General features: G+C 49.4%; 1 protein-coding gene across 4 annotated transcripts in view; it reads left to right on the top strand.

Annotated features, from left to right (window-relative positions):
- NUMA1 (nuclear mitotic apparatus protein 1) overlaps window positions 1–20,567 on the top strand; it is a 1,289,555-nt gene that overhangs the window by 413,935 nt on the left and 855,053 nt on the right. For all 4 annotated transcript variants that reach the window (XM_069640302.1, XM_069640305.1, XM_069640304.1 and 1 more), the window contains exon 9: window positions 168–313. In XM_069640302.1, coding sequence (XP_069496403.1) covers window positions 168–313 — 146 coding nt within the window. The remainder of the gene's footprint in view (window positions 1–167; window positions 314–20,567) is intronic.

Raw genomic sequence — 20,567 nt, forward strand, 5'->3', positions numbered from 1 at the left:
CACTACATCAAATCTCTGGCAGCCATCTTGCATACCTATTATTATTTTTGTTGAAGTATTTATGGTTTACTGTTTTACATATTTGCACTTGCTGCATAATCTGTGGCGAACTCCATTGTAATTGAACACCGCAGACATGATTTTCATAGTGATTTTTCCTTTTACAGTTCACCATCCTCACCAATAAATGACGTCTTCCACACCCCACAATTTAAACTGCATCGCCTGAAGACGCAGCTTACTGAAGAAAGAGCCCTTCGAGATGAACTGGAGCTGGCACTGTCTGAAAACAGAAAGTGCCTCACTGAGAAGGGTGCGTACATGCTTCTCTCATGTTTAATCAAGTGTCTTGTCCAAATGTAAGCAATTGATGAATGCAATTATACATGTTTCATTCTAGGCAAAAGGACCTTTTTTTGTAGAGATGTACAATAAGGTGGTGTTGCCAGTTTTTCATGTTTGGTGCTGTGTTGGCTTGGTTTGCCATTTAATATGTCATCTCTAGACCACAACTGGTGCGAGTCTCAGCTGTGTAATATAGTGTTTGTGTGTTTATAGACCTATATTTGGGTCTGAGGCCTGCGGGTGCGTGGCGCTCTAAAATGAAATTAAAAAAATAAGTCCTTGGAACTGTGTACAGTTGAGTGCTGTTAATAATTTGCATGACATTGCCTTTACATTACACACACATTTGTATTACATTATAAATCTGGAGGATCGTCACAATAGCATAGTAAGTAAACATTACATGCCAAACTGTAATAGAAAACCATCAGTTAAGTTGACATGTCAAAATGTACTGCCTCATTGCACACATATTCCAGACAGTGGTCTGGTCATTGCAGGGTGAGAGTGCAAGACGTTAATCCAAACAAAAGACCAGTGACCGCACTTTTCGATAGAAGGGCACTCCATAAGTCAAGGGCTTGAATACTTGTCTTGCACATGGGCAAAAATTACATGCTAGATAATACATTATATGCATTAAAGGGCATATGCAATACAAATGTTGCATAACATGCACGTTTTGTGAAAATTACAAGGACTAGTTTCTATGCAATGCATCTAATGGTTGTAGTAATTGTAAACGGGTTGAGCAAATTAAGTTAATTATGCAATATGTAAGATAAAGAAATACCCTGCTTAAGGCCCAACTACACTATGGCGTACTGAGGCCAGGTTTTCCAATTGTCTCGAGACAGTCTGTTTCTGAAGGGTAAAGCATGATCATAACCACAGGTTTTGGTTCATGGGTGGTGCACCATGGCTGGAAGTAGGCCCGCTTTTGTATGCACTGTAGCAGTAAAGTGATGTAGATTTTGATCCTTTGTTCCTGACCGGGAACACTCATTAGTTCTGGAGAACCATGGCTTTAGAATGTTGTCATCCTAGACTGCTACAGGGGGGACTTCAGGGCTTATATCTGCTCACCCATGTGATATTTCAAATAAGAGTAGGAGATGAGCTTCTGGTCCAAATCCATTGTAGTCTCCACAATGTTTGGTTTCTGCGCAGTGTTAAAGATGGCACCAGTGTTAAAGATGGCACCAGTGTTAAAGATGGCACCAGTGTTAAAGATGGCACCAGTGTTAAAGATGGCACCAGTGTTAAAGATGGCACCAGTGTTAAAGATGGCACCAGTGTTAAAGATGGCACCAGTGTTGGAGAATGGCTTCTGTTAGACAAGTGGGTGGTACATTGAGGTTGGGTACTTTGGCAACTTGCTACTGTGGAAGATTATTGCTTATGTCTGGTGAGGGTCAGATGTAATCGGAGGCACTTTCTGCTGTACCGTTTTCCTGGGCTGGTGGTGGTAGCTGTTGGAGGATCTTCAAGCAAGAACAGCAACTGTAGTGCCACTAACGTGTTTTTTTTTTAAGGGTTGGGATTGTTGCACGTCACCTGGGCTGGTGGAGGTGCTCTTGTTGTGGCATGTGCACAGGGACTACAGCAACATCAAATCAGTTAGCAGTGCTACTTGGAGTTCCAACAATACTTCTCGGCGCCTCGCCTCCTCTCCTCATCGAGGTAGGCTGTCAGTGTTGCAGGATAATTGCAGCTGTGCATTTCTTAGGTTCCGTTGTAGTATAGTATTTTTACCCTGGCTGTTTAGTAGCCCGTTACTCTATGAAAAGTTGGGGTCCTGTGACCTGCTAATTTCCTTTGTGTTTTTAAGTTGCCTGCAACCCTTTTGGCTATTTTGGGATTGTAAGCTGAGTCACTGAGCTCACAGAAGTTCCTATTGAGTGTGTAGACACATGTTTTAGCTGGGCGAGGGTCAACCAGGCACTTCAATCCATGTCCTTTGAAGCAAGGGTTTGCGTGTGGCTAGACAGCTGTTCCAGACTGTTTCTCATTGCTCGCTACCGGAACCACAGGATCCCAGAGGAAGGATGACCTCTTTCAGGTGACACACAGTGATGAGGGCATGAGCACGAAGAGCAGTGAGGGGAATCACACAGTTAAGTTGGGTTCCTAGCCAAGCATGACACTCACAACAGTGTAGGAACAGGAAAGATTTACTAAGTTCCCGCTCCGGGTACAGAAATACATTTAGGCCACATCAGGTAAATTACTAATGCAGACATCCACCGGCATTCTCTGTCAACCCATCTTCTCAACTGCATATTCACAGAACCATTCAGAACAGAACATAACATTCTCAAACATAGCATTCCATGTCATTCACTCCTAGCATTCCATGCATTCAGGGTGCAGGAAAAGACAAGACACAACACACACCTTTAAAGATCAGGTTTAAAATAGTCTACTTGGAAGAAAAATGCTAAGCTCGTGGTAGCGGAAAGGGCACCATGATGAACCGGTGCAGGCTTGCAAGGTGTAGGTCTCTATGATGGAGCAGAAGATTGAGCAGGACAACAGTAAGATATTCCTTTCCAGTGAGGCGATTGGGAGGGTCCTAACCCCCAGATGCAGCAACCACAAGGACCGCGATGTTTCATGAAGGCACAATAGCATGCAGCCTCAGCAGAAAGAACTTTTCACAGGTTACTTCTGGCATGGTCAAGAAGGTATGCATAAAGAGGAGGAAAAAGGGCATCCAGTATAGCAGAGCTCAGATCCTCAAGGCAGCCCATTGTTCTGCAGTCTTCCAGGTAAGTGACAATGCACACAATGTACAACTGGGCACTTTTTAAAGTTTTGGCGGCTGTCCAACAGATGGCCTGTCGAACTCCTCATACTCTGGCAAATCCATAAAAGTGGATTGAGGTGTCTAGAATGCTCATCTTTTCTAAACACGAGTTGCTCACACTGAAAGAAGCTTTTGTGAGCTCTGTAAGGAGCTAGGTGGGCAGAACAGCGGTTTTCTGCTCCTTATGGCCTACAAAAATAATCAGGGAAAGGCCTCAAACAAAATTAACTGTTCTTAAAAAAAGCCCTTAGCACCCACATTTCTATAATCTTGGGGCCTTTGACTACCAACGTGTTAAATAGGTTCCCGTTTGGTGCAGCCAAAACATACAGCAGAAGCCAGCCTGCTCCCTAATGTACTTTCTGGGTAAAGCAACTCACCCGAGGACCAGAAGGCGACTGCTTGAATAGCATCCATGTATTGTTAACCAGATAGGCTACAGAGGAAGCACCCATAAATTACAGCTATAGTTTGATCAGTGCGTCCACCTGGTCATAACAGACCTTCCCAGGGCAGCCCTCTGCCTGGCAGCCCCCTCGGCTAAGGGCCCCGAGGCAAAGGACGGCTCCTACAGTAGCAGCTCCAAGGCGTGTCTACAGGTGTCTGCAGGGGAAGCAAAGGAAGCCAGCAGCCAACAGACAGCAACAAAACTAAGTGTGGCATAGGTGGGGTGTAGAGCAATTACTCTACTCCAGAAAGCCCTCGCCACTCTACCTCATCTCTCCATAAAAGTAGACTGCCATAGAATTACGCCATGCATTCATAGATTTGTGACCACAAGCCTAATTCCATTCTTGGACTGACTGTAAATGTTGCATTGCATTACGCACTAACACACTAGCCAATGTTGACTAGTGCCACACCTATACAGAAATGTTAAGATTAGCCTGCATCATCTTTAGGCAGGGTTAACAATGTTAGCTTGCACCACTTAGATGGAATTCTTAACTTTAGTCTGCGTCGCATCTAGATAGAAATGGGAATGTTAGCACACGCCACACTTGGATGAAACTGTGAATGATGGTAAGTGCAACACTTGATTGGAATCGTGATCACTAGCCTGCCTCACATCTAAACACAATATTGAAAATTAGCAACGATGGAATAGTGAATGATAGCAAACATTAGACATAACTGCAAGGACATCAATGCCAACTAACCAATCCACTAACCATTTCATCCCTCTGCATACACTTCTCAAACTCTAACCAAACACAACCACAAAACGCAGCAATCTGCACTAACTTAACTACACTGCAACAACAAAATAAACCCCTCGTAGACTTGCACAACAGCACACGACGACTACCGACAGTAAAACACCCCAAGCCCAGCCGACGGACCCACCGGGCTGAGGCTGCCATCAACACATCACTGCTCTCTTGCACTTTTCCAGCTTATTCCCACTAACTCACCCCCCCAACCCCCTCCCTCTTTCAGAGCCACCAGGGCACCACTCCGGTGAGGATAGTGCGCGGTACAAATATCCTTTAACATTAACATAACATTAACAGTAGAAGTCCCTCTGACAGCAAAACATATCTAAAAACCAAGGATGACCGTTAAAGAGGTTAGCAGATTCTAAGAGTTTGCAAATGAATGCCAAAACTCAAATTCTTTTCTAACTAACAGTAATAATGCCCCCTCGTAAGGCCCCCAAATGTTTGAATGGTGAATGAAATAGAATTGCCTGGCAGTGAACACCCCTTTTTTGTATTGTTTCTTTTTTTTTTTTTAAATGTGTTTCAACTTAGTCTTGGCACAAAACCATATAACATACAATTGCACATCTGAACTTTGTCCCAAGGCTCCCCGTCCCACCCTCTTCCCTCCAGCCTGCCACTTACAATTGCTAAGCACTATATGTTCAGATAGTATTAACATGCATCACAGTTAAGGGTTGAGATCCCAATTGTCTGTGAGTCCCCATTCCGGTATATCTGTCTCAGATTGTACCTGTGTGACCCCAAAAAAATCTCAGAGCAAAGTTCTCCACAAGTCAATAACTGCGTTTCCTTCTCCTTGGCCCAAGTGCACTTCCTCCTGCTACAGAGGTCTCTTCCAGTGACCATTTCTGTATGTCTCTCCACCACTGTCTGGCATCTGGACCTTTCTGTGCTTTCCACCCCATCGCTATCCTTTGTTTAGCCAATAAATACCCTTAATCTTTCAACTTGCTCACATATCTCATTTCCTTCGGTCTCGGGAAGAAGCCCAGCAAGCAAGCTACAGGGAATTGTAATATAGCTGCTTTAGACAATAGCAGTGCAATCTCCCTCAAATATTGCGCCACCATTGGACAAGCTCAGAACATATGTACCATAATCCGCATTTACATAACTGTTTCGTGCAACTTTGATCCATGACTGTTTTATATCGTGACACTTTTAGGGGAGGGGTCAAACTTGCCTGGTGAGTCGTGTGCAATTGTAGCAACTGCAATTTAGCATTCCGGGACACTTTTTTGTGGTACGAGAGCACCCTTTCCCACACACCCTCCGCCAATTATCCTTGTTGGTCCCTCTCCTAATTTTGTTTGGTCCAAGCAGTCCTATCGGCTTGTTGGCTTATGATCAGCTCATATATTCTCGACACTGCATATTCCGCCTTCCGAGGCGTCCTATATGGTTTCTATCCCCATTTGTATTTGTTTATTATATATATCTCGCGCACCTGACCCTGGGGTAACTGGGCACTGGACAGACTTAACATGTTACAGATATACATACATAGGTGATCATAGTTAGGTCGACCAAGGTTATAGGTAGGTCTGATACAATAAATAAAAGCAGGTAAGAGCATGACAAAAATAACATATGATCATAGATGAGGATAAAGAGGGCATGGATGGAGAGGACAGTTAGGCACGTTTTAGGTAGTAATGCCTGGAGAACCTTGGATTTTGGATTTTTCTGTGAGCCAGCTCTTTACTCTTGATCTGAACAACCATATAGAAGGCTCTGTTCTGGTAGGGGGGTGGGGGGGGGGGGGGGAAGAGTGTTCCAGTATTTGGCAGCTTGAACTCGGAAGCTGGCGCTGCCTGTCATTTTTAGGTTGAATCTTGGGATTGTGAGGAGTTGGGAGTGGGTGGATCTGGTAGGGCGGGCTGGTTGGTATTTGGAGAACTTGTTGGCTAGGTAACTGGGAGCGGTGTTAGATGGGCATTTGTGGGTGATTGTCAGGGCGCAGAGTGCTATTCTGTCGCACACCGATAACCTGTTTGATTTCTGTATGAGGCTCGAAATATGGCTGGATCTGGGAATGCTTAATGCAGATCTTAGAGAATTGTTCGGTAGGACCTGAAGTCTGTTGAGATTGAGTTCTGAGGATCCTAAGAATAGCCTTTTTGGAGAGCGCTAAGGCTCTTGCTAGCGTCATGCAGCTGGTGGGGGAGAGGTAATCTTTGCACGTGTTAATCAGTTTATTGGTGTAGGCTGGGGCTTTATGCAATGGAGCTGACTTGTTTTTTTAAGGATAATGTTGAGTCCAAGTAAGCTCCCCCTTGGCCATTGCCCACCTGTGCTTTAGCTCCTTCAGTAAAGAAGCATGTTATGTGTTGGCCTATATGTAATCCTGTCTGGGAACGTGTAAATGTCTTTAGGGTTCCCTCCTTGCAGGAGGTCTCCTATTGTGACTACTCCCATGGGCTCCCAATACTTCTGCACACACATCCTTAGCTGTTGGCCATTGGCCCTCAGTGCCATTAACGGGACTTGGGGAGAATAAGGCATGGCAATACCCATAATTTTGTGAGCTCTATGCCACATGCTTTTCCCTAGTGTTAATAGGAGGGGAGATGTACGCAGATGTGAGTTTTGTACCCATACCTCTTCCAAGAATAGTGGGCTTGCAAGCTGTTTGCATCAGGGGGTGTCTTGGTTCGGCTCATCTGCTAGCCACCCTGCTACAAATTTCAGTTGACTTGGCATGTAATACATCTCAAAGTTGGGCACTTGTATATCTCCTTGCTCATACGTGCATTGTAGTTTAGTCAGAGCTAGTCTAGACCTCTGACGCCACAAAACCCACCTACATACAGTGTCAAGCTGTTAGAAGAAGCCCTTGGATATATTGTATGGAATGTTGGTGAAGCAATGAAGGAGCCGAGGGAGGGCTAACATTTTCAGGAGCACGGCTCTGCCCATCGGCAAAAGAGGGAGCCTAGCCCAGAAGTCCATGGATTTTCGTCAGCCTGCTTACTACCTTCTGTGTTGTGTGCATGCTCAGACTTGGTGTCATGGTATATATCCCCTCCTACATACCGAAATGTCTCCACTGCCCACTTCACCAGGAGCACTGGAAATGACCACCTTTTTATGGCAGTATCCTAACGGGAACAGGCACAACTTATGTACGCTTAGTTATTCCCGAGAGTTCAGCATCTTGATCTAGCACTTATAGTACATATTCTAAATTGGTCGCTGGTTGCTGTAAATACAATAGCATGTCATCAGCATATTAAGACACTAAGTGCCATTTACCATGTATGCTTATTCCTGCCTTTTAGTCCTTATGGAGATAAATTGCTAGGGGCTTGAGTGCTTGAAAGCATGGGGGACCAAGGGCATCTCGGTCTCATGCTTTTCTGTAAAACCCATTGTTCTGAGATCTGGCTGCCTGTTTAAACCCTGGCCACTAGCTTGCTGTACAGCAGCTGGAACCATTTAATGTAGTGGGGAGAGGGGGCATCCCAAACCTTTTCAATTTGACTAATGACCATGGTCATCTGACGGAGTCAAACGCCTTGACTGCGTTGACCAAAGCCACTGCATACTGGTGTGCACTATCTTTGGTGCAGTCTATTATGTGGTGTAGCCTACACAGGTTTCCTGTTATGCTTCTCCGTGGCACGTAGCCAGTTTAATCCGGGTATATTAATGCGACTATCATAGTTTTTAGTCTGTTTGCTAGCAGGCCTGTAAATATTTTCCCATCTTCATTAAGTAATGAGAGGTCTGCATGAGCCGAGGTCTGTCTGGCTTATTCGGTTTGAGTTTTATTATAATGGATTCCCTTAGTGATATCGGGAGGACTTCTGTCTTGAATGCTTCATTCAGCATTGCCAATAACTGGGGTGCTATTTCTGTGGCATATTCTTTATAAAATTCCCCAGGAAGTCAGTCCGTGCCTGGCATTTGACCTGTAGGCAGCTTTGATAGTGGCCACTAGTTCTTTTAAAGTTAGGTGCTTCTAAACGCGCAGCTGCGGCTAGCCTCGGGAGTTCCAACTGAGTGAGGGCATCTTTTATATCTGATGGCCGTACCTCCGAGGGGTCTGCGCATAGGATTTTATAGTATTTTTAAAAAGCTATCATTTATTTCTGTTTGTGTCGTACCCAACGTGCCATCCTTACCCACAATGGATTGCGTCATGTCACACTGTGTATCGCTTTTGTGCAACCAAGTGAGCGTCCTGCCTGGTTTTTCCTCCCTCAGCATGTTGCTTCTCGGTGTATTTTGAGTAGCTTAACTTGCCCAGCCTATCCAATGACTTACATTCATGTTTTAACTTATTTGATTCCGAGGTTAATACCTTGTCCCCTTCGTGCTGCCCAATGTCTTCCAAAGCGGTTTCTGCTTTTGTTAACTCCTGTTATTGTGGCCTGTATACCTCCTGCTTTAGATAATGCAAGCCCCCTTATTACTACCTTAAATGCCTCACTACCCGTGTTGTGTTTGAAATAGTCTACAATACCTTCCCCTAAGGTGTTTCCTGAATACGCCATCTCTCGGGGCTTCTCCTCTAAGTCTCCACATCGGCTCTAGGGGGGTGCCCATTGCCATGTGACCCACAGCGGCGCATGATCCGATAGTACTCTCGCTTTATAGCCTATCATGATGTCGGTCTCCGTGCCCCTGAAGTTATAGTCTAATCTAGTGTGGAAGTCCTGGTGAGTTGCGAAGTGGGAATACCTCTGCACCTGCATATGAAGGCTTTGCCACACATCTACCAGCCAAAGCGCAGTGTGTTCAGTGCTTTGGCTGCAGGGGCCAGGTGAGTTTGTGTATTGTCTGACCTGTCTAGTCTTGGATCTCGTGTGCAATTCATAACTCACCCCCAAATCAGGATAGTGTCTATATGGTCCAACCCTGGGGTACAGTGAATGGAAAAAATCTGAAACGTCACGAGACACTTTGTGTGTTTGATACTTAAAAAGGCTGTGTGCATTCTGCAAATCGGCTCCATCTAGAAGGTTGGTCTGCTGCCCCCCCCCCCCCCCCACCTGTTGAAGTGCATGAAAAATCGTGCTGTCGGTATTACCCAAATTGACCTTGCCCTAATTGACCTTTTGTCCTAATTGACCCAATTATAGTGGTCCTAATTGACATTCTGCACAATTGACCTTTATATTATTTTAGTTATTTTATATATGTATTTGGTTGGTTTTGGATTATAAATAATATAAGGGGATTGGGTGGGGGGTTGCAGGGTTTTTGGATTGAATGGGGGATTGCGGGGGGATTCCCCCCCGCATATATGTCCTAATTGACCTTTTAAATTAGGTCAATTCTCCTGAGGTCAATTGTGAAAAGGTCAATTTGTATACATCATGCTGTCAGGGTAAAGGCTACTTTTCCATAAAGTAGTGCTGCAGTTTGATCATCTTCTCATGACTTTCGCAATGAATAGTTAATTTGTTCAACGCTGATGCTCAGTTTGTTCAGATTGTCCTAGGTGTGGTTGCGCAAGCTACTTAATGTGCAACCTCCTGCTCAGTTGGAGCGTGTGGGTAATTGCTCATTTTTTGAGTGAACTGAATGGATGTAGGAGTCAACACAAGTTACTCAGCATAGTGAGTCTTGTATTCCCAGTGTTGGGTTTTCCTCCCTATGGGCCTCCTGCATTTCCAGAGGATTGATTAGGACGTGAGCACAGGGTTCGACATTGCTGATTAATTCTGGCCTATAACTCAGAAGTGCCTGGTATCTTGACACAGCAGCTGTCAAGTGTTACTTTTAGACCTTTAAAGCCAACTGGTGGCACACTAAAGTTCCAGTTCTCCAGCATGGGATCTGGCATGGATTCACATGCTCATGAATATTCCCCGTCGTCAGGCTGGGAATCCTCGGTAAAGAAAAAACCAGTATCACTTTCGTTTCTGATCTGTCTTTAGTAGTAGTAACCAATCACTGATCTCTGCGTCATACTGACCACAGCCAATGACTACCCTCTACCTAAGCCCCGCCTCTGGCAGCCATCTTCAGATTTTTACTGCACGTTCAAGTGTTGGGATCCTCATGCTATTGCTCTCGAGCGTTAGTGCTATTTTTCACGTTTTTTCTCAAAAAACTGATTTTTCGTTCAAAAAGAGCCTCTAGCTCCACCGTTTCTTCATCCGATCAACGGGGACCCGTGTCGGATTCGTCTACGCCCCTCAAGGGTGAAGATTTCATCGAGCCACGCTTTTGGAGGACTCCAGAAGTTTCTCAGGCCCATCCCGGACATGGCCCAGGAGAAGGGAAGCTCGACGCCCAAAAAGCTGTTCAGGGTCTGCCCTGGATGCCAGGTTCAGAATGTCTTTGAGGACGAACACTCCTTTTGTCTTTACTGCCTACATGAGGACAAGACGCACGTGGAAAAGGACTGTGCGTTCTGCGGCAATATGTCGGTGCGGACCATGAAGGACTGCCATCAGCGTCTCGCCAACTGGCTGGAAGGGAAGAGCCCATCAGTCGAGAAGAAAAAGAAGAAATCCGAGCGGTCTTCTAAGACCTTTGAGGACGCCCCGGCGACGGGGGTCCAACACAAGGCCAAGCACCGCGAGTCCGCTGGCACCGGGAGCGCCGACCGGTCGGGCTCTACGGGCGCCAGGCAGGGCGCATCCTCCCCGGCACCATCGACCACGAGCCAACGCTCTGGTTCGGGTAAGAGGAAGGCCGAGCACCCGGCGAAGCTCATGGAGAGGCCCTGGTCGAGCTCGAAGGCCCCATCGGAGGGAGAACGTGGCAGTGCCCCTCCCCCCAAGGAGAAGGCGGTGAGCGCACCTAAGGTGGTGAAAGCCTTGATCCATCCGGCCAAGGCCTCTATCGAGACAGTCGCGGCGGCCCTGGCTCAGCCTGTGGAGGCTACACCAGTGGTGGCGACCTCGGGGCTCAGTCTCCCTGCCACCGCGGAGGGAGTCCTCTTTTATGCCCATCGACAGGACCCCCGTGAAACCTCCGACGGAGATGAAAAAGGGGGGGCAGGAGGTCGTCGTGGATTCGGCCTCAACCTCTGAGGAGGAGCTGATCGAAGTCTTAAGCCACGGCGTTGGCATGGAAGAAGACCAGCCCGTCGGGAGGGATCCCGACGAAGGAGACGACGATAACGTCGAGGGTGCCGACGGGGCCCCTGACCGCCCGTCGGACTCCCCTCAACCAGCGCCGCAAGACAACTCGGCGGCCATTTTGTTGGCTATACAGTCCTTATGCTTGGAGATAAGGACGAGACTGCCGCTACCACCAGCGGAGGAATCGCTCCCGACGGAGGACCCGGAGCCAGGCCCTTCTGGGAGCCCTCCCCCTAAGAGAAGAAGGATTCATCCCCCACTTCCTTTTCAGCCATCGCGCCCTGTCCAGCCCTCCTCCCCGTCCACGACTCGTGGGGATGATACGGGGACTGACACGGCCGCGACGGGTACGGACGACGAGGTTTACAATCAGGATCTACCTTCGTCACCTCCCACCCGGGCTTCCCCGCCCGACGAGATTGGATCGTTTCACTCCATGATCGCCAGGGCATCCGAGCTCTTCCAGCTCTGCCCGGAAGAGAAGAAGGAAGGCCTCTACTGGACGATATTTGGGATGAGGGCCTCGCCCTCCTCAAGAACCCATCCACGACGCCGGCTAGAAGGGATCGGTACGAGAAGAAGTACCGGGTCCCGGACGCGGCCCCCTTGTGCCTCCGGGCACAGCCGACCCCGGACTCCGTCGTCTCCGCGGCGGCCAGGAAGAAAGCGGGGGGGGGGGCATGGGGGTGCGGCCTCTACGTCGACTTCCCCGCCGGACGGCGAGGGAAAGAAATTGGATACTATGGGACGCAAGGTCATCTCGTCTGCAGCGACGACGATTAAGGCGGCCAACGCGTTGGCTATCGTAGCCCGCTACGACAGGGAGCTGTGGTACAAACTGGCCCCCCTGCTGGACTTCCTACCGGACGACAAGAGGGCGGATGCCCTAGAGATCTTGCAGGAAGGAGAGGTGGCGTCGGACCACGCCATTACGATTGCGACGGCCATCGCTGACACTGGATTTCGCCAGTTGGGCAACAGCGTGTGCCTTAGGCGGCGTGGATGGCTCAAGGTTACGGACTTCTGTCAAGACGTGCAGACCAGAGTCTTGGACATGCCATTCGATGGAAACAACCTGTTTTGGAAAACAGTGGACGATTCCCTTCAAGCCATCAAGGCAGACACGGAGACGGCCCGGACTCTTGGGTTTCTCCAGCAACGGCGGCCACCCTTTCGGAGCGGCAGAGGCAAACAGGGTGCCTCCAAAGGTTCCGGCGGCGGATTTTCCACCTACCGTCAAGCGACCCGTTTGTCGTCGCAGGAAGCTTACAGGGGACGAGGCAAGTCAGACGGACCCCGCCGTCGTCGTCAAGGCGGCAAAGCCTCGTCGAAGCAGGATTGAACCGGCCGTGGGGTCGGGTCCCCACCGAAGCACCCCGGTGGGAGGCCGGCTGGCGAGCTTCGTCAACGTGTGGGAGTCCATCTCCACCGACCGTTGGGTGCTGGACGCCCTAGCCCAGGGTCACGCGCTCGAGTTTCAAAAAAGGTGCCCGCGCGTCCCCCCCTGTGGCCAGGAAAGAACATCACGTCCCTCAACTTCTCTTGGAGGTAAAGGCGATGGTCAGGAAGGGCGCCATCGAGCTCGTCCCAAAGAGGCTTCGGCGCTCCGGAGTTTACTCAAGGTAATTCCTCGTGAAGAAGACGGGAGGATGGCGTCCCATCCTGGACCTACGACGACTGAACAAATTCATCAAGGCACAGAAGTTCCGGATGGTCACCCTCCAACACGTTCTGGGTCAGCTGGAGGAGGGCGATTTCCTGTCGTCATTGGATTTGGAGGATGCCTACTTCCATATCCCCATCCTAAAGGGACACCGGAAGTTTCTCAGGTTCGTGGTCCAAGGGCGTCACTATCAGTTCAGAGCCCTTCCCTTCGGACTAAGGTCGGCACCCAGGGTGTTCACCAAGTGCCTCGCACCGGTGGTGGCGCAGCTGCGCCGAGAGGGGATCCATGTCTACCCCTACCTGGACGACTGGCTCATCCGAGCCAAGACGAGGGAGCTCGCCGTGGGGCACACGACAAGGACCGTCCAACTTCTCACGGACCTGGGATTCTCCATAAACTACGCCAAGTCCCACCTGTAGCCCGCGCAAGACGCACTGTTTCTGGGAGCGAAGCTCGACAGTGTCGCTTCTGGCCTCTCAGTCGGAGGACAGGACGAGGGCCATTTTGGGCAAGGTGCAGCAGATGCTGGTTGCGGACGCGGCCAGAGTGAGGTCCATCAAGTCCCTCCTTGGAATGATGTCTTCTTGCATTTACCTCATCTTCCTGTGCAGGCTCCGGATGCGCCCGTTGCAGGAGTTCCTGGACGCGTGCTGGATCCAGACGACGGGCAGCTTCGAGGAGAGGATCACACTCGACGAGAGTTTCCGACGAGCGATCCGGTGGTGGGGCAGCCGCGCACATCTGACGGCGGGCATGGACTTCCAGACCCCCGCCCACCAGGAGACGGTGACCACGGATGCCTCCCTGGAAGGGTGGGGAGCGCACACCGAAAATCTGCACGCGAGAGGCCTGTGGCTCCCGACGGAGAAGTCCCTCCATATCAACCTCCTGGAGCTCCGTGCAGTGTTTTGGGCCCTCAGGTCCTTCTTCCGTCCCTCAAGGGCAAGGTGGTGAGGATCTTCACCGACAACACCACCACCATGTTCTACATCAGGAAACAGGGCGGAACCAGGTCCCCAGCCCTGTCCAGGGAGGCGCAGGATCTGTGGCATTGGGCCGTCGCCCAAAGGATGTTTCTGGTGCCGTTTCATCTGGCAGGGATGAAAATACCATCGCCGACTCACTCAGCAGGGAGCTGCGCTCGTGCCACGAGTGGGAACTACGACAGGATCTAGTGGACCGCCTCTTCCGAAGGTGGGGCACACCCCAGATCGATCTGTTCGCGACGGCGACGAACTCCAAGTGCCGGAGGTTCGCCAGCAGGTTTCCCCAGCCGAGGAGCATGGGCGATGCTTTCTCGTTCCCCTGGGAGAGCCTGTTTCTATACGCGTTCCCTCCGTTGCCATTGCTGATTCGGCTCATCAACCAGCTCAAGAGGTCACGGTGCAGGATGATCCTCGTCGCACCTGTGTGGCCGAGGCAGATATGGTTCCCGGACCTTCTGGACTTGACAGCGTCCCCGTCAATCAAGCTGCCAGTGGACGAGGATCTTCTCTCCAGGGAAGGAGGCGCCATCCTCCATCACGACCCGAAGTCGCTGAACCTGCAGGCCTGGCTCCTGCAGCGTTAGAGTTTGGAGGATACAACATACCGGCCGACTGAAGAGAGGTTCTTGCGAAGGCCAGGGCGTCCTCCTCTTAAATGCTACGGACACAAATGGAAGAGGTTCTCTGTCTGGTGCCACGCACAGAAGATTAACCCTCTGCGGATTATGGCTCCCCAAGTACTGCCGTACCTACTGACGCTGGCCAAAGCTGGACTGGCGCACGCGTTCATCATTCATCTTGCTGCGATCTCCCGATACACCAGAACCACGGGGCGGACGTCTTTGTGGTCTCATCGTCTGGTGAAAGAGTTCATGAAGGGACTGTTCAGATCATTCCCGCCGGTGAACGCCCTGGCCCCCGGCGTGGGAGCTCAACGTGGTGCTGACCAAGCTCATGGGACCTCCGTTCGAGCCTCTGCACTCGGCTCCGTTGAAGTTCTTGTCGTGGAAAACAGCGTTTCTTGTGGCCATCACCTCCGCACGAAGGGTGGGAGAGATCCAGGCCCTTTCCTGCAAGGCTCCGTACTTGACTTTTCACGACACGAAGGTAGTGCTCAGGATGCACCCCTCCTTCATGCCCAAGGTGCCGTCGGACTTCCACCTCAACGAACCCTTGGTGTTGCCCGTTTTCTTCCCGTCGCCTTCGTCGCCGGCTGAAAGGACTTGCACTCGCTGGATGTGGCTAGAGCGCTGAAGTTCTACGTGGACCGCACGAAGTGTTTTCGGAAGACGTCACAACTCTTTGTGAACTTTGGACCTGTCAATCAGGGGAAGGCTTCCATTTCCAGATGGCTCTCCGGCTGTATCATGTACTGTCATCGGTTGGCAAACCGACCCCTGCCTGGCCGTCCGAGAGCCCATTCCACCAGAGCGATCGCAGCTACCACGGCGTTCCTATCTGGTGTTACCGTGCTGGACATCTGCAGGGCTGCTACGTGGAGGTCGACGCACACCTTCACGAAATTCTACTGCGTCGATCGGGATTCCAGGGAGGAGTCCAGGGTCGGCCAAGCAGTGCTGCGCAACCTGTTCGCCTACGGTGAGCCTGGTGAGGAGGTAAGATTTGCTTAATGTTGAATTTGATGTGATGCTTAATGTTGAGCCTTTGCCACCTCCCGTGTTTGCATGTGTGTACTGCTATGTATTCTTTATTCATGAGCATGTGAATCCATGCCAGACCCCATGCTGGAGAAGGAACAAGTTACTTACCTGTAACTGTTGTTCTCCAGCATGGGTCTGGCATGGATTCACATGCGAACCCTCCCGCCTACCCCTCTGCAGCTCTTCACTTGGTCATACTGCCACTTCACGTGCTACCAAATCTGAAGATGGCTGCCAGAGGCGGGGCTTAGGTAGAGGTCAGTCATTGGTTGTGGTCAGTATGACGCAGAGATCAGTGATTGGTTACTACTACGAAAGACAGATCAGAAACAAAACTGATACTGGTTTTTTCTTTACTGAGGATTCCCAGCCTGACGACGCGGAATATTCATGAGCATGTGAATCCATGCCAGACCCATGCTGGCGAACAACAGTTACAGGTAAGTAATTTGTTCCACACCCACTATCTGGGAATTTGTATATAAGGTGCACTAGGAATCTAGTAGAAATTTTGTATAGCATGATGAATTATATGTACTGGACACAAAGTATATTTTGCATCTCAGGTGGAATTTAATTTGTGGCACATTATATATGCTGGCTCTTCTTTCTGCATGCACAGAAAAAAGCATGAGTAATATTGCTTCACAGAAAAAAGTGGTACCAGAAAAGACTGTAACAAATGTATGCATTAACAGAGCTGTAGCGGCAGAGTTATGGATGCAGTGACAAAGATGGGTGGTAAATATTTAATGAGGTAGCAGCAAGGCAGAAGGAGGGATCAATCAACAAAAAGTCCACAGTACAGCAAGAGATGGAGCAACCTGGAATAGAAAGAGGGGTTTATCATGTGTGCATCTTTGGGTGCATGCCATACTCGGACCATCTCCATCTATCTCTGGTCCCGGCCATCAAACTGCCTACACTTCCAGACTGCCTCTCCAGAGAAGTGGGTCACTTCTGCTCCACACCCCAGCATCTGAGCCTCACGGCCTGGCTCCTGCAGTCCTAGAATTTGGGCACTACCCGCTGCCTTTGGAATGCAAGAAGATTCTAGCCAAGCCCAGGGCCCCCTCTATACTTGTTTGATACAAACACAAGTGGAAGCACTTTAGTGTGGTGCCTGCCACAGATTATTTCTCTGCTGCGCATGGCAATGCCACAGCTTCTCCTGTGCCCGCTTTTGTTGGCCAAAGCTTTCCTTGCCCATGCATTTATCAAGGTACACCTGGCCATCATATTCTGGTACACTGGACTCAGGAAAGCTGTGGACCCTGTGATCACAAAGGCTCGTTAAGGAGTGCCTCAAGCTCCTCTTGTGAAGGCATCATGAAGACAGACAACAGATCCACTTTTCTAAAATATAGTTTTTATTTCTCAAACGTCAGCCCTAACTTGCCCTATGCTAAGGTGGGATTTCCCTCCCTAAAGAAACTGGATAGTCTGTGTCGTAAAGGTCAACTTAAGTCAGTCTGTGTCCAAAACCTAGGCTTGCCTTAAACTAAATCTAATATAATGTGTATGGATGTCGGCAACCAAAGAGTGCTCAAAGCAAAGTTCTGAGCTTTTTCCAGCTCTGGCTATGTTTTCAGATTCTTCTTCCTTGGACGCAAAATAATTCTACAACAAGGTCTTGGAGATCCCTTGCCCAGGTTCAACAAAGTTCCAAACAACCTCTGGGTTCCCTTCCCATTTTCAACACAGTTCAGTTAATTCAACTTTATCTGTTTTCAGTATGAATGGCATTCTTTTAGGGTTCCTCGCCATTGACTTGGCTCTTCTTTCTCTTTTAGTTACTGCCAAGCTGATGAAACAAAACAACTTCAATTTGCTTGCTTTCCTTCTCACTTCAAGTATGGCTATTCAGTCTAGGCGCAGTTATCTGACCACACGGTCCACCCTTCACAGATTACTCAAACGAAAACACATTGCACTTTATAATGTTCACTGATTTTCATTAGACTACTTTACCACCAAATGTTTCCTTTCTGCACTTGTGACATTAGTCCATATGCACTCTGGGTTCTTCTTGGCAGTCTCCTGACTATGCCAACACATACAAGCCTTTCACACACTTCACTTTGCTGTGTTTACTCCTTGTTATCACCTTGCTTTCACATTAACCAGTAGTGCTTCTTGTTTGCCTTTTCGTGAATTTCACCAATTCTCATTACTACTTTTCACTTTGCTCATACATGCTTTTTTCTCAATTTCACTGTTTGTAAATATACATCACTTTCTCTCTATTCGTGCAATATTTTTATTTCACTTGTGCATAACTTTTCCTTAGTTCGATATTCAATACTGACACTTAGCAATGTCCATTAGGTTTCCAGACCCATTCTTTGTATGCATTCTTTTGTTCGGCCCATTCTTTGGCCCATATTAAGCCCCTGGAGCACTCCAGTATGAGTACTCTCTCCCAGCCACTCGCCTGTATGCGCCAGCTCATCCAGGTTCTGGCGCAATCCTCTTCCACAGCGGCAGCACTGGCGAGCTGCGTTCACCACTTTCTGGCGTTCATGTTGCCTCCTGCAGCAAAGTGGAAGCTTCTGTGCCCCTCAGTTCTAGCTGGGGACACACTGCTCAGAGCTCTGTCGAGCTCTGGACTCTTTCGCGACTCTCTACAGTCTGCTTCCTTCCTGCTTTCCTGCAGCCGCCACCGTCTTTTTCTCCGGTTTCTCCTCTCCAGCCTGCTCCAGCGCTCCCTGGTTTCCCAGGCGGTTCCCTCTCATGTGGGTCACTCCATTTTTATATGCCCCTGTAGCCTCTTAAGGGGTTCCAGGTGCAAGCCCTCTGCCTGACTCCAATTAACTCGATCATTGGGACATGCCTGACTTTCAGAATGGTGTTCTGCAGTCCTCTTCCTCGTCCCAGTATGAAAATGGTGTGCCTAGGTGGAAATGTGTATTCCTCCTAGTCGCTGCTTCCACGTCCCAGTCTTAAAGGGACCTGAATTGGATATATGTAGAATGTGTGACCAAGGGGAAGAGGGGTAATAACCTATGAAGTTTGGGGGAGGGTAGGATGTATTTTTACAAGGGAAAGGGGGATACAATGCCTCACCTAAAGGCACCTTTCCTCCTCTCCCCAAGGTCCCTCCAGCCAAGTGATCCTAGCGCGCATATCCACCCCAAGGCAAGGCATACATTAGTTTTCAGTAATTGATTAGCAGAGTTTGCTCATTAAAATGTTGTTGATAACCAAACAAACCAATTTGATTCAAAATGTTGTACTCCTATTTTGTATGTCATCAGAAGTTATTTGTACCCAAGACATAAAATGAGAAATACATCATTTTTGTGCAGCCGTGAAGACATTGGTGAGATGAGTCAGGCTTTACAAATTCTTTAAAATTCCGCTAGACCTGCAGGTTGAGTAACTTAGTTTGTGATGTTTGTTAATCTGCTTAGAATCACATGCTGTGTATAGGTCCGACATCCAGTGGTCACTGCGGGGTATTGCATTTTGTTTTTCGTAGTTGAAAAGGGGACGTCGACAAGGCGTGTCTGTAACACTATCCCTATAGTGACGTGCATTGTACCCACAATCCCTCACGCGTCGAGGTCCCTCGTCGAGGTCCCTCAGATTGTTTTTTTCCGCCCAGCTACTGTTCGCCTTTATGCGGAACTCCTCGAGAGACATTGCCAAATAGTTTCTTCGACCTTTGGTCGTTTGTTATTAATATCAATAACTTAGATCCCTCCCTCGACGCAGAGCCGTTTCTCCGCCGAGCAAGATCTTCGACGGAAGGAAGAGCGGAGGAGATCCTTCGGCGCTGCCGAACACGTGGCCTGGCCTCGCCGGCCATACACAGTAGGGAGAGTGGGGCTTTGTGGTCTTTCTTTCTTTAAGAATGCCTTTCTCTTTCCCCTCCCTCTCTTTCGAGGTCGTAGTCACACCTATTACCCTCAGCTATGGAGAGGACGCCATTTAGGTTTTGCCCGCTTTGCAAGGGTAAATATACCTGGAAGGATAAGCACAAACGGTGCAACCGTTGCTTACCCCTCGATCACCAGGAGGACGGCTGTGCGGCCTGTAAATTACTAAAGCCCAAAACTCTAAAGGACCGCAGGGTCAAAAGGTGGGCGGCCTACGCCATGTCTAGGCCTGACTCCTCGCCTGCTGCCGCCGAGTGTGACGAGGACAGTGACTACACGGCCCCCGTAACAGAGGCTGTAGACCTCTCAAAGGAGCGTTCACGCTCCTCGTCCGTCCCTGGCCCCGACAAGCCCGGCTCACGCCCAGCTTATGGGGATGAACACCCCGGCGACAAGGACGCACACAGAAAAACACCAAAGTTCATACCCCCAGGCACACATTCGTCGAAGACAGCCATAGCGCCAACGGGGACGCCGGGCCCACCGACGTCTTCCACCGACCGTAAGGGTCGTCAGCCCTCCCCGCCACCGCTTCCGCGACAGGCGACTGGGCACTCTAAAAATAAGGGCGATAACACCAAAATTTCCGGCGACGTGCATCGCAAGAGCGCTCACGTTGCCACCAAGGACTCGACGACCAAGGACTCGGCGAGCAAAGGCTCGACGCTCCATAGCGCGACAGCGACCGATCCCTCGGAAGAGAGAATGATCGCCGAAAGCCTTGCGCGCATAGCATCGAAGGACGGCCAAAGACGTACGGCGAGTGAAACGCCGAAAACCGCGCACAAGGCCAAAGATACGCCGAAGGCGCCGGAAAACGGATCAGGCCAGTTCCTGACGCCGACAGAAGGCTCTAGCCAGCAAGAAGGCTACTCAGAAGGCAAAGGCCCTCTTTCCTCGACGTTATGGGACAGAACCAGACAATTACAGGAGGAAGAAACCCCCTTTTC

The sequence above is a fragment of the Ambystoma mexicanum genome, chromosome 7q, assembly GCF_040938575.1.
Source record: "Ambystoma mexicanum isolate Mex_15411 chromosome 7q, UKY_AmexF1_1, whole genome shotgun sequence".
Classification (NCBI taxonomy): Eukaryota; Metazoa; Chordata; class Amphibia; order Caudata; family Ambystomatidae; genus Ambystoma; species Ambystoma mexicanum.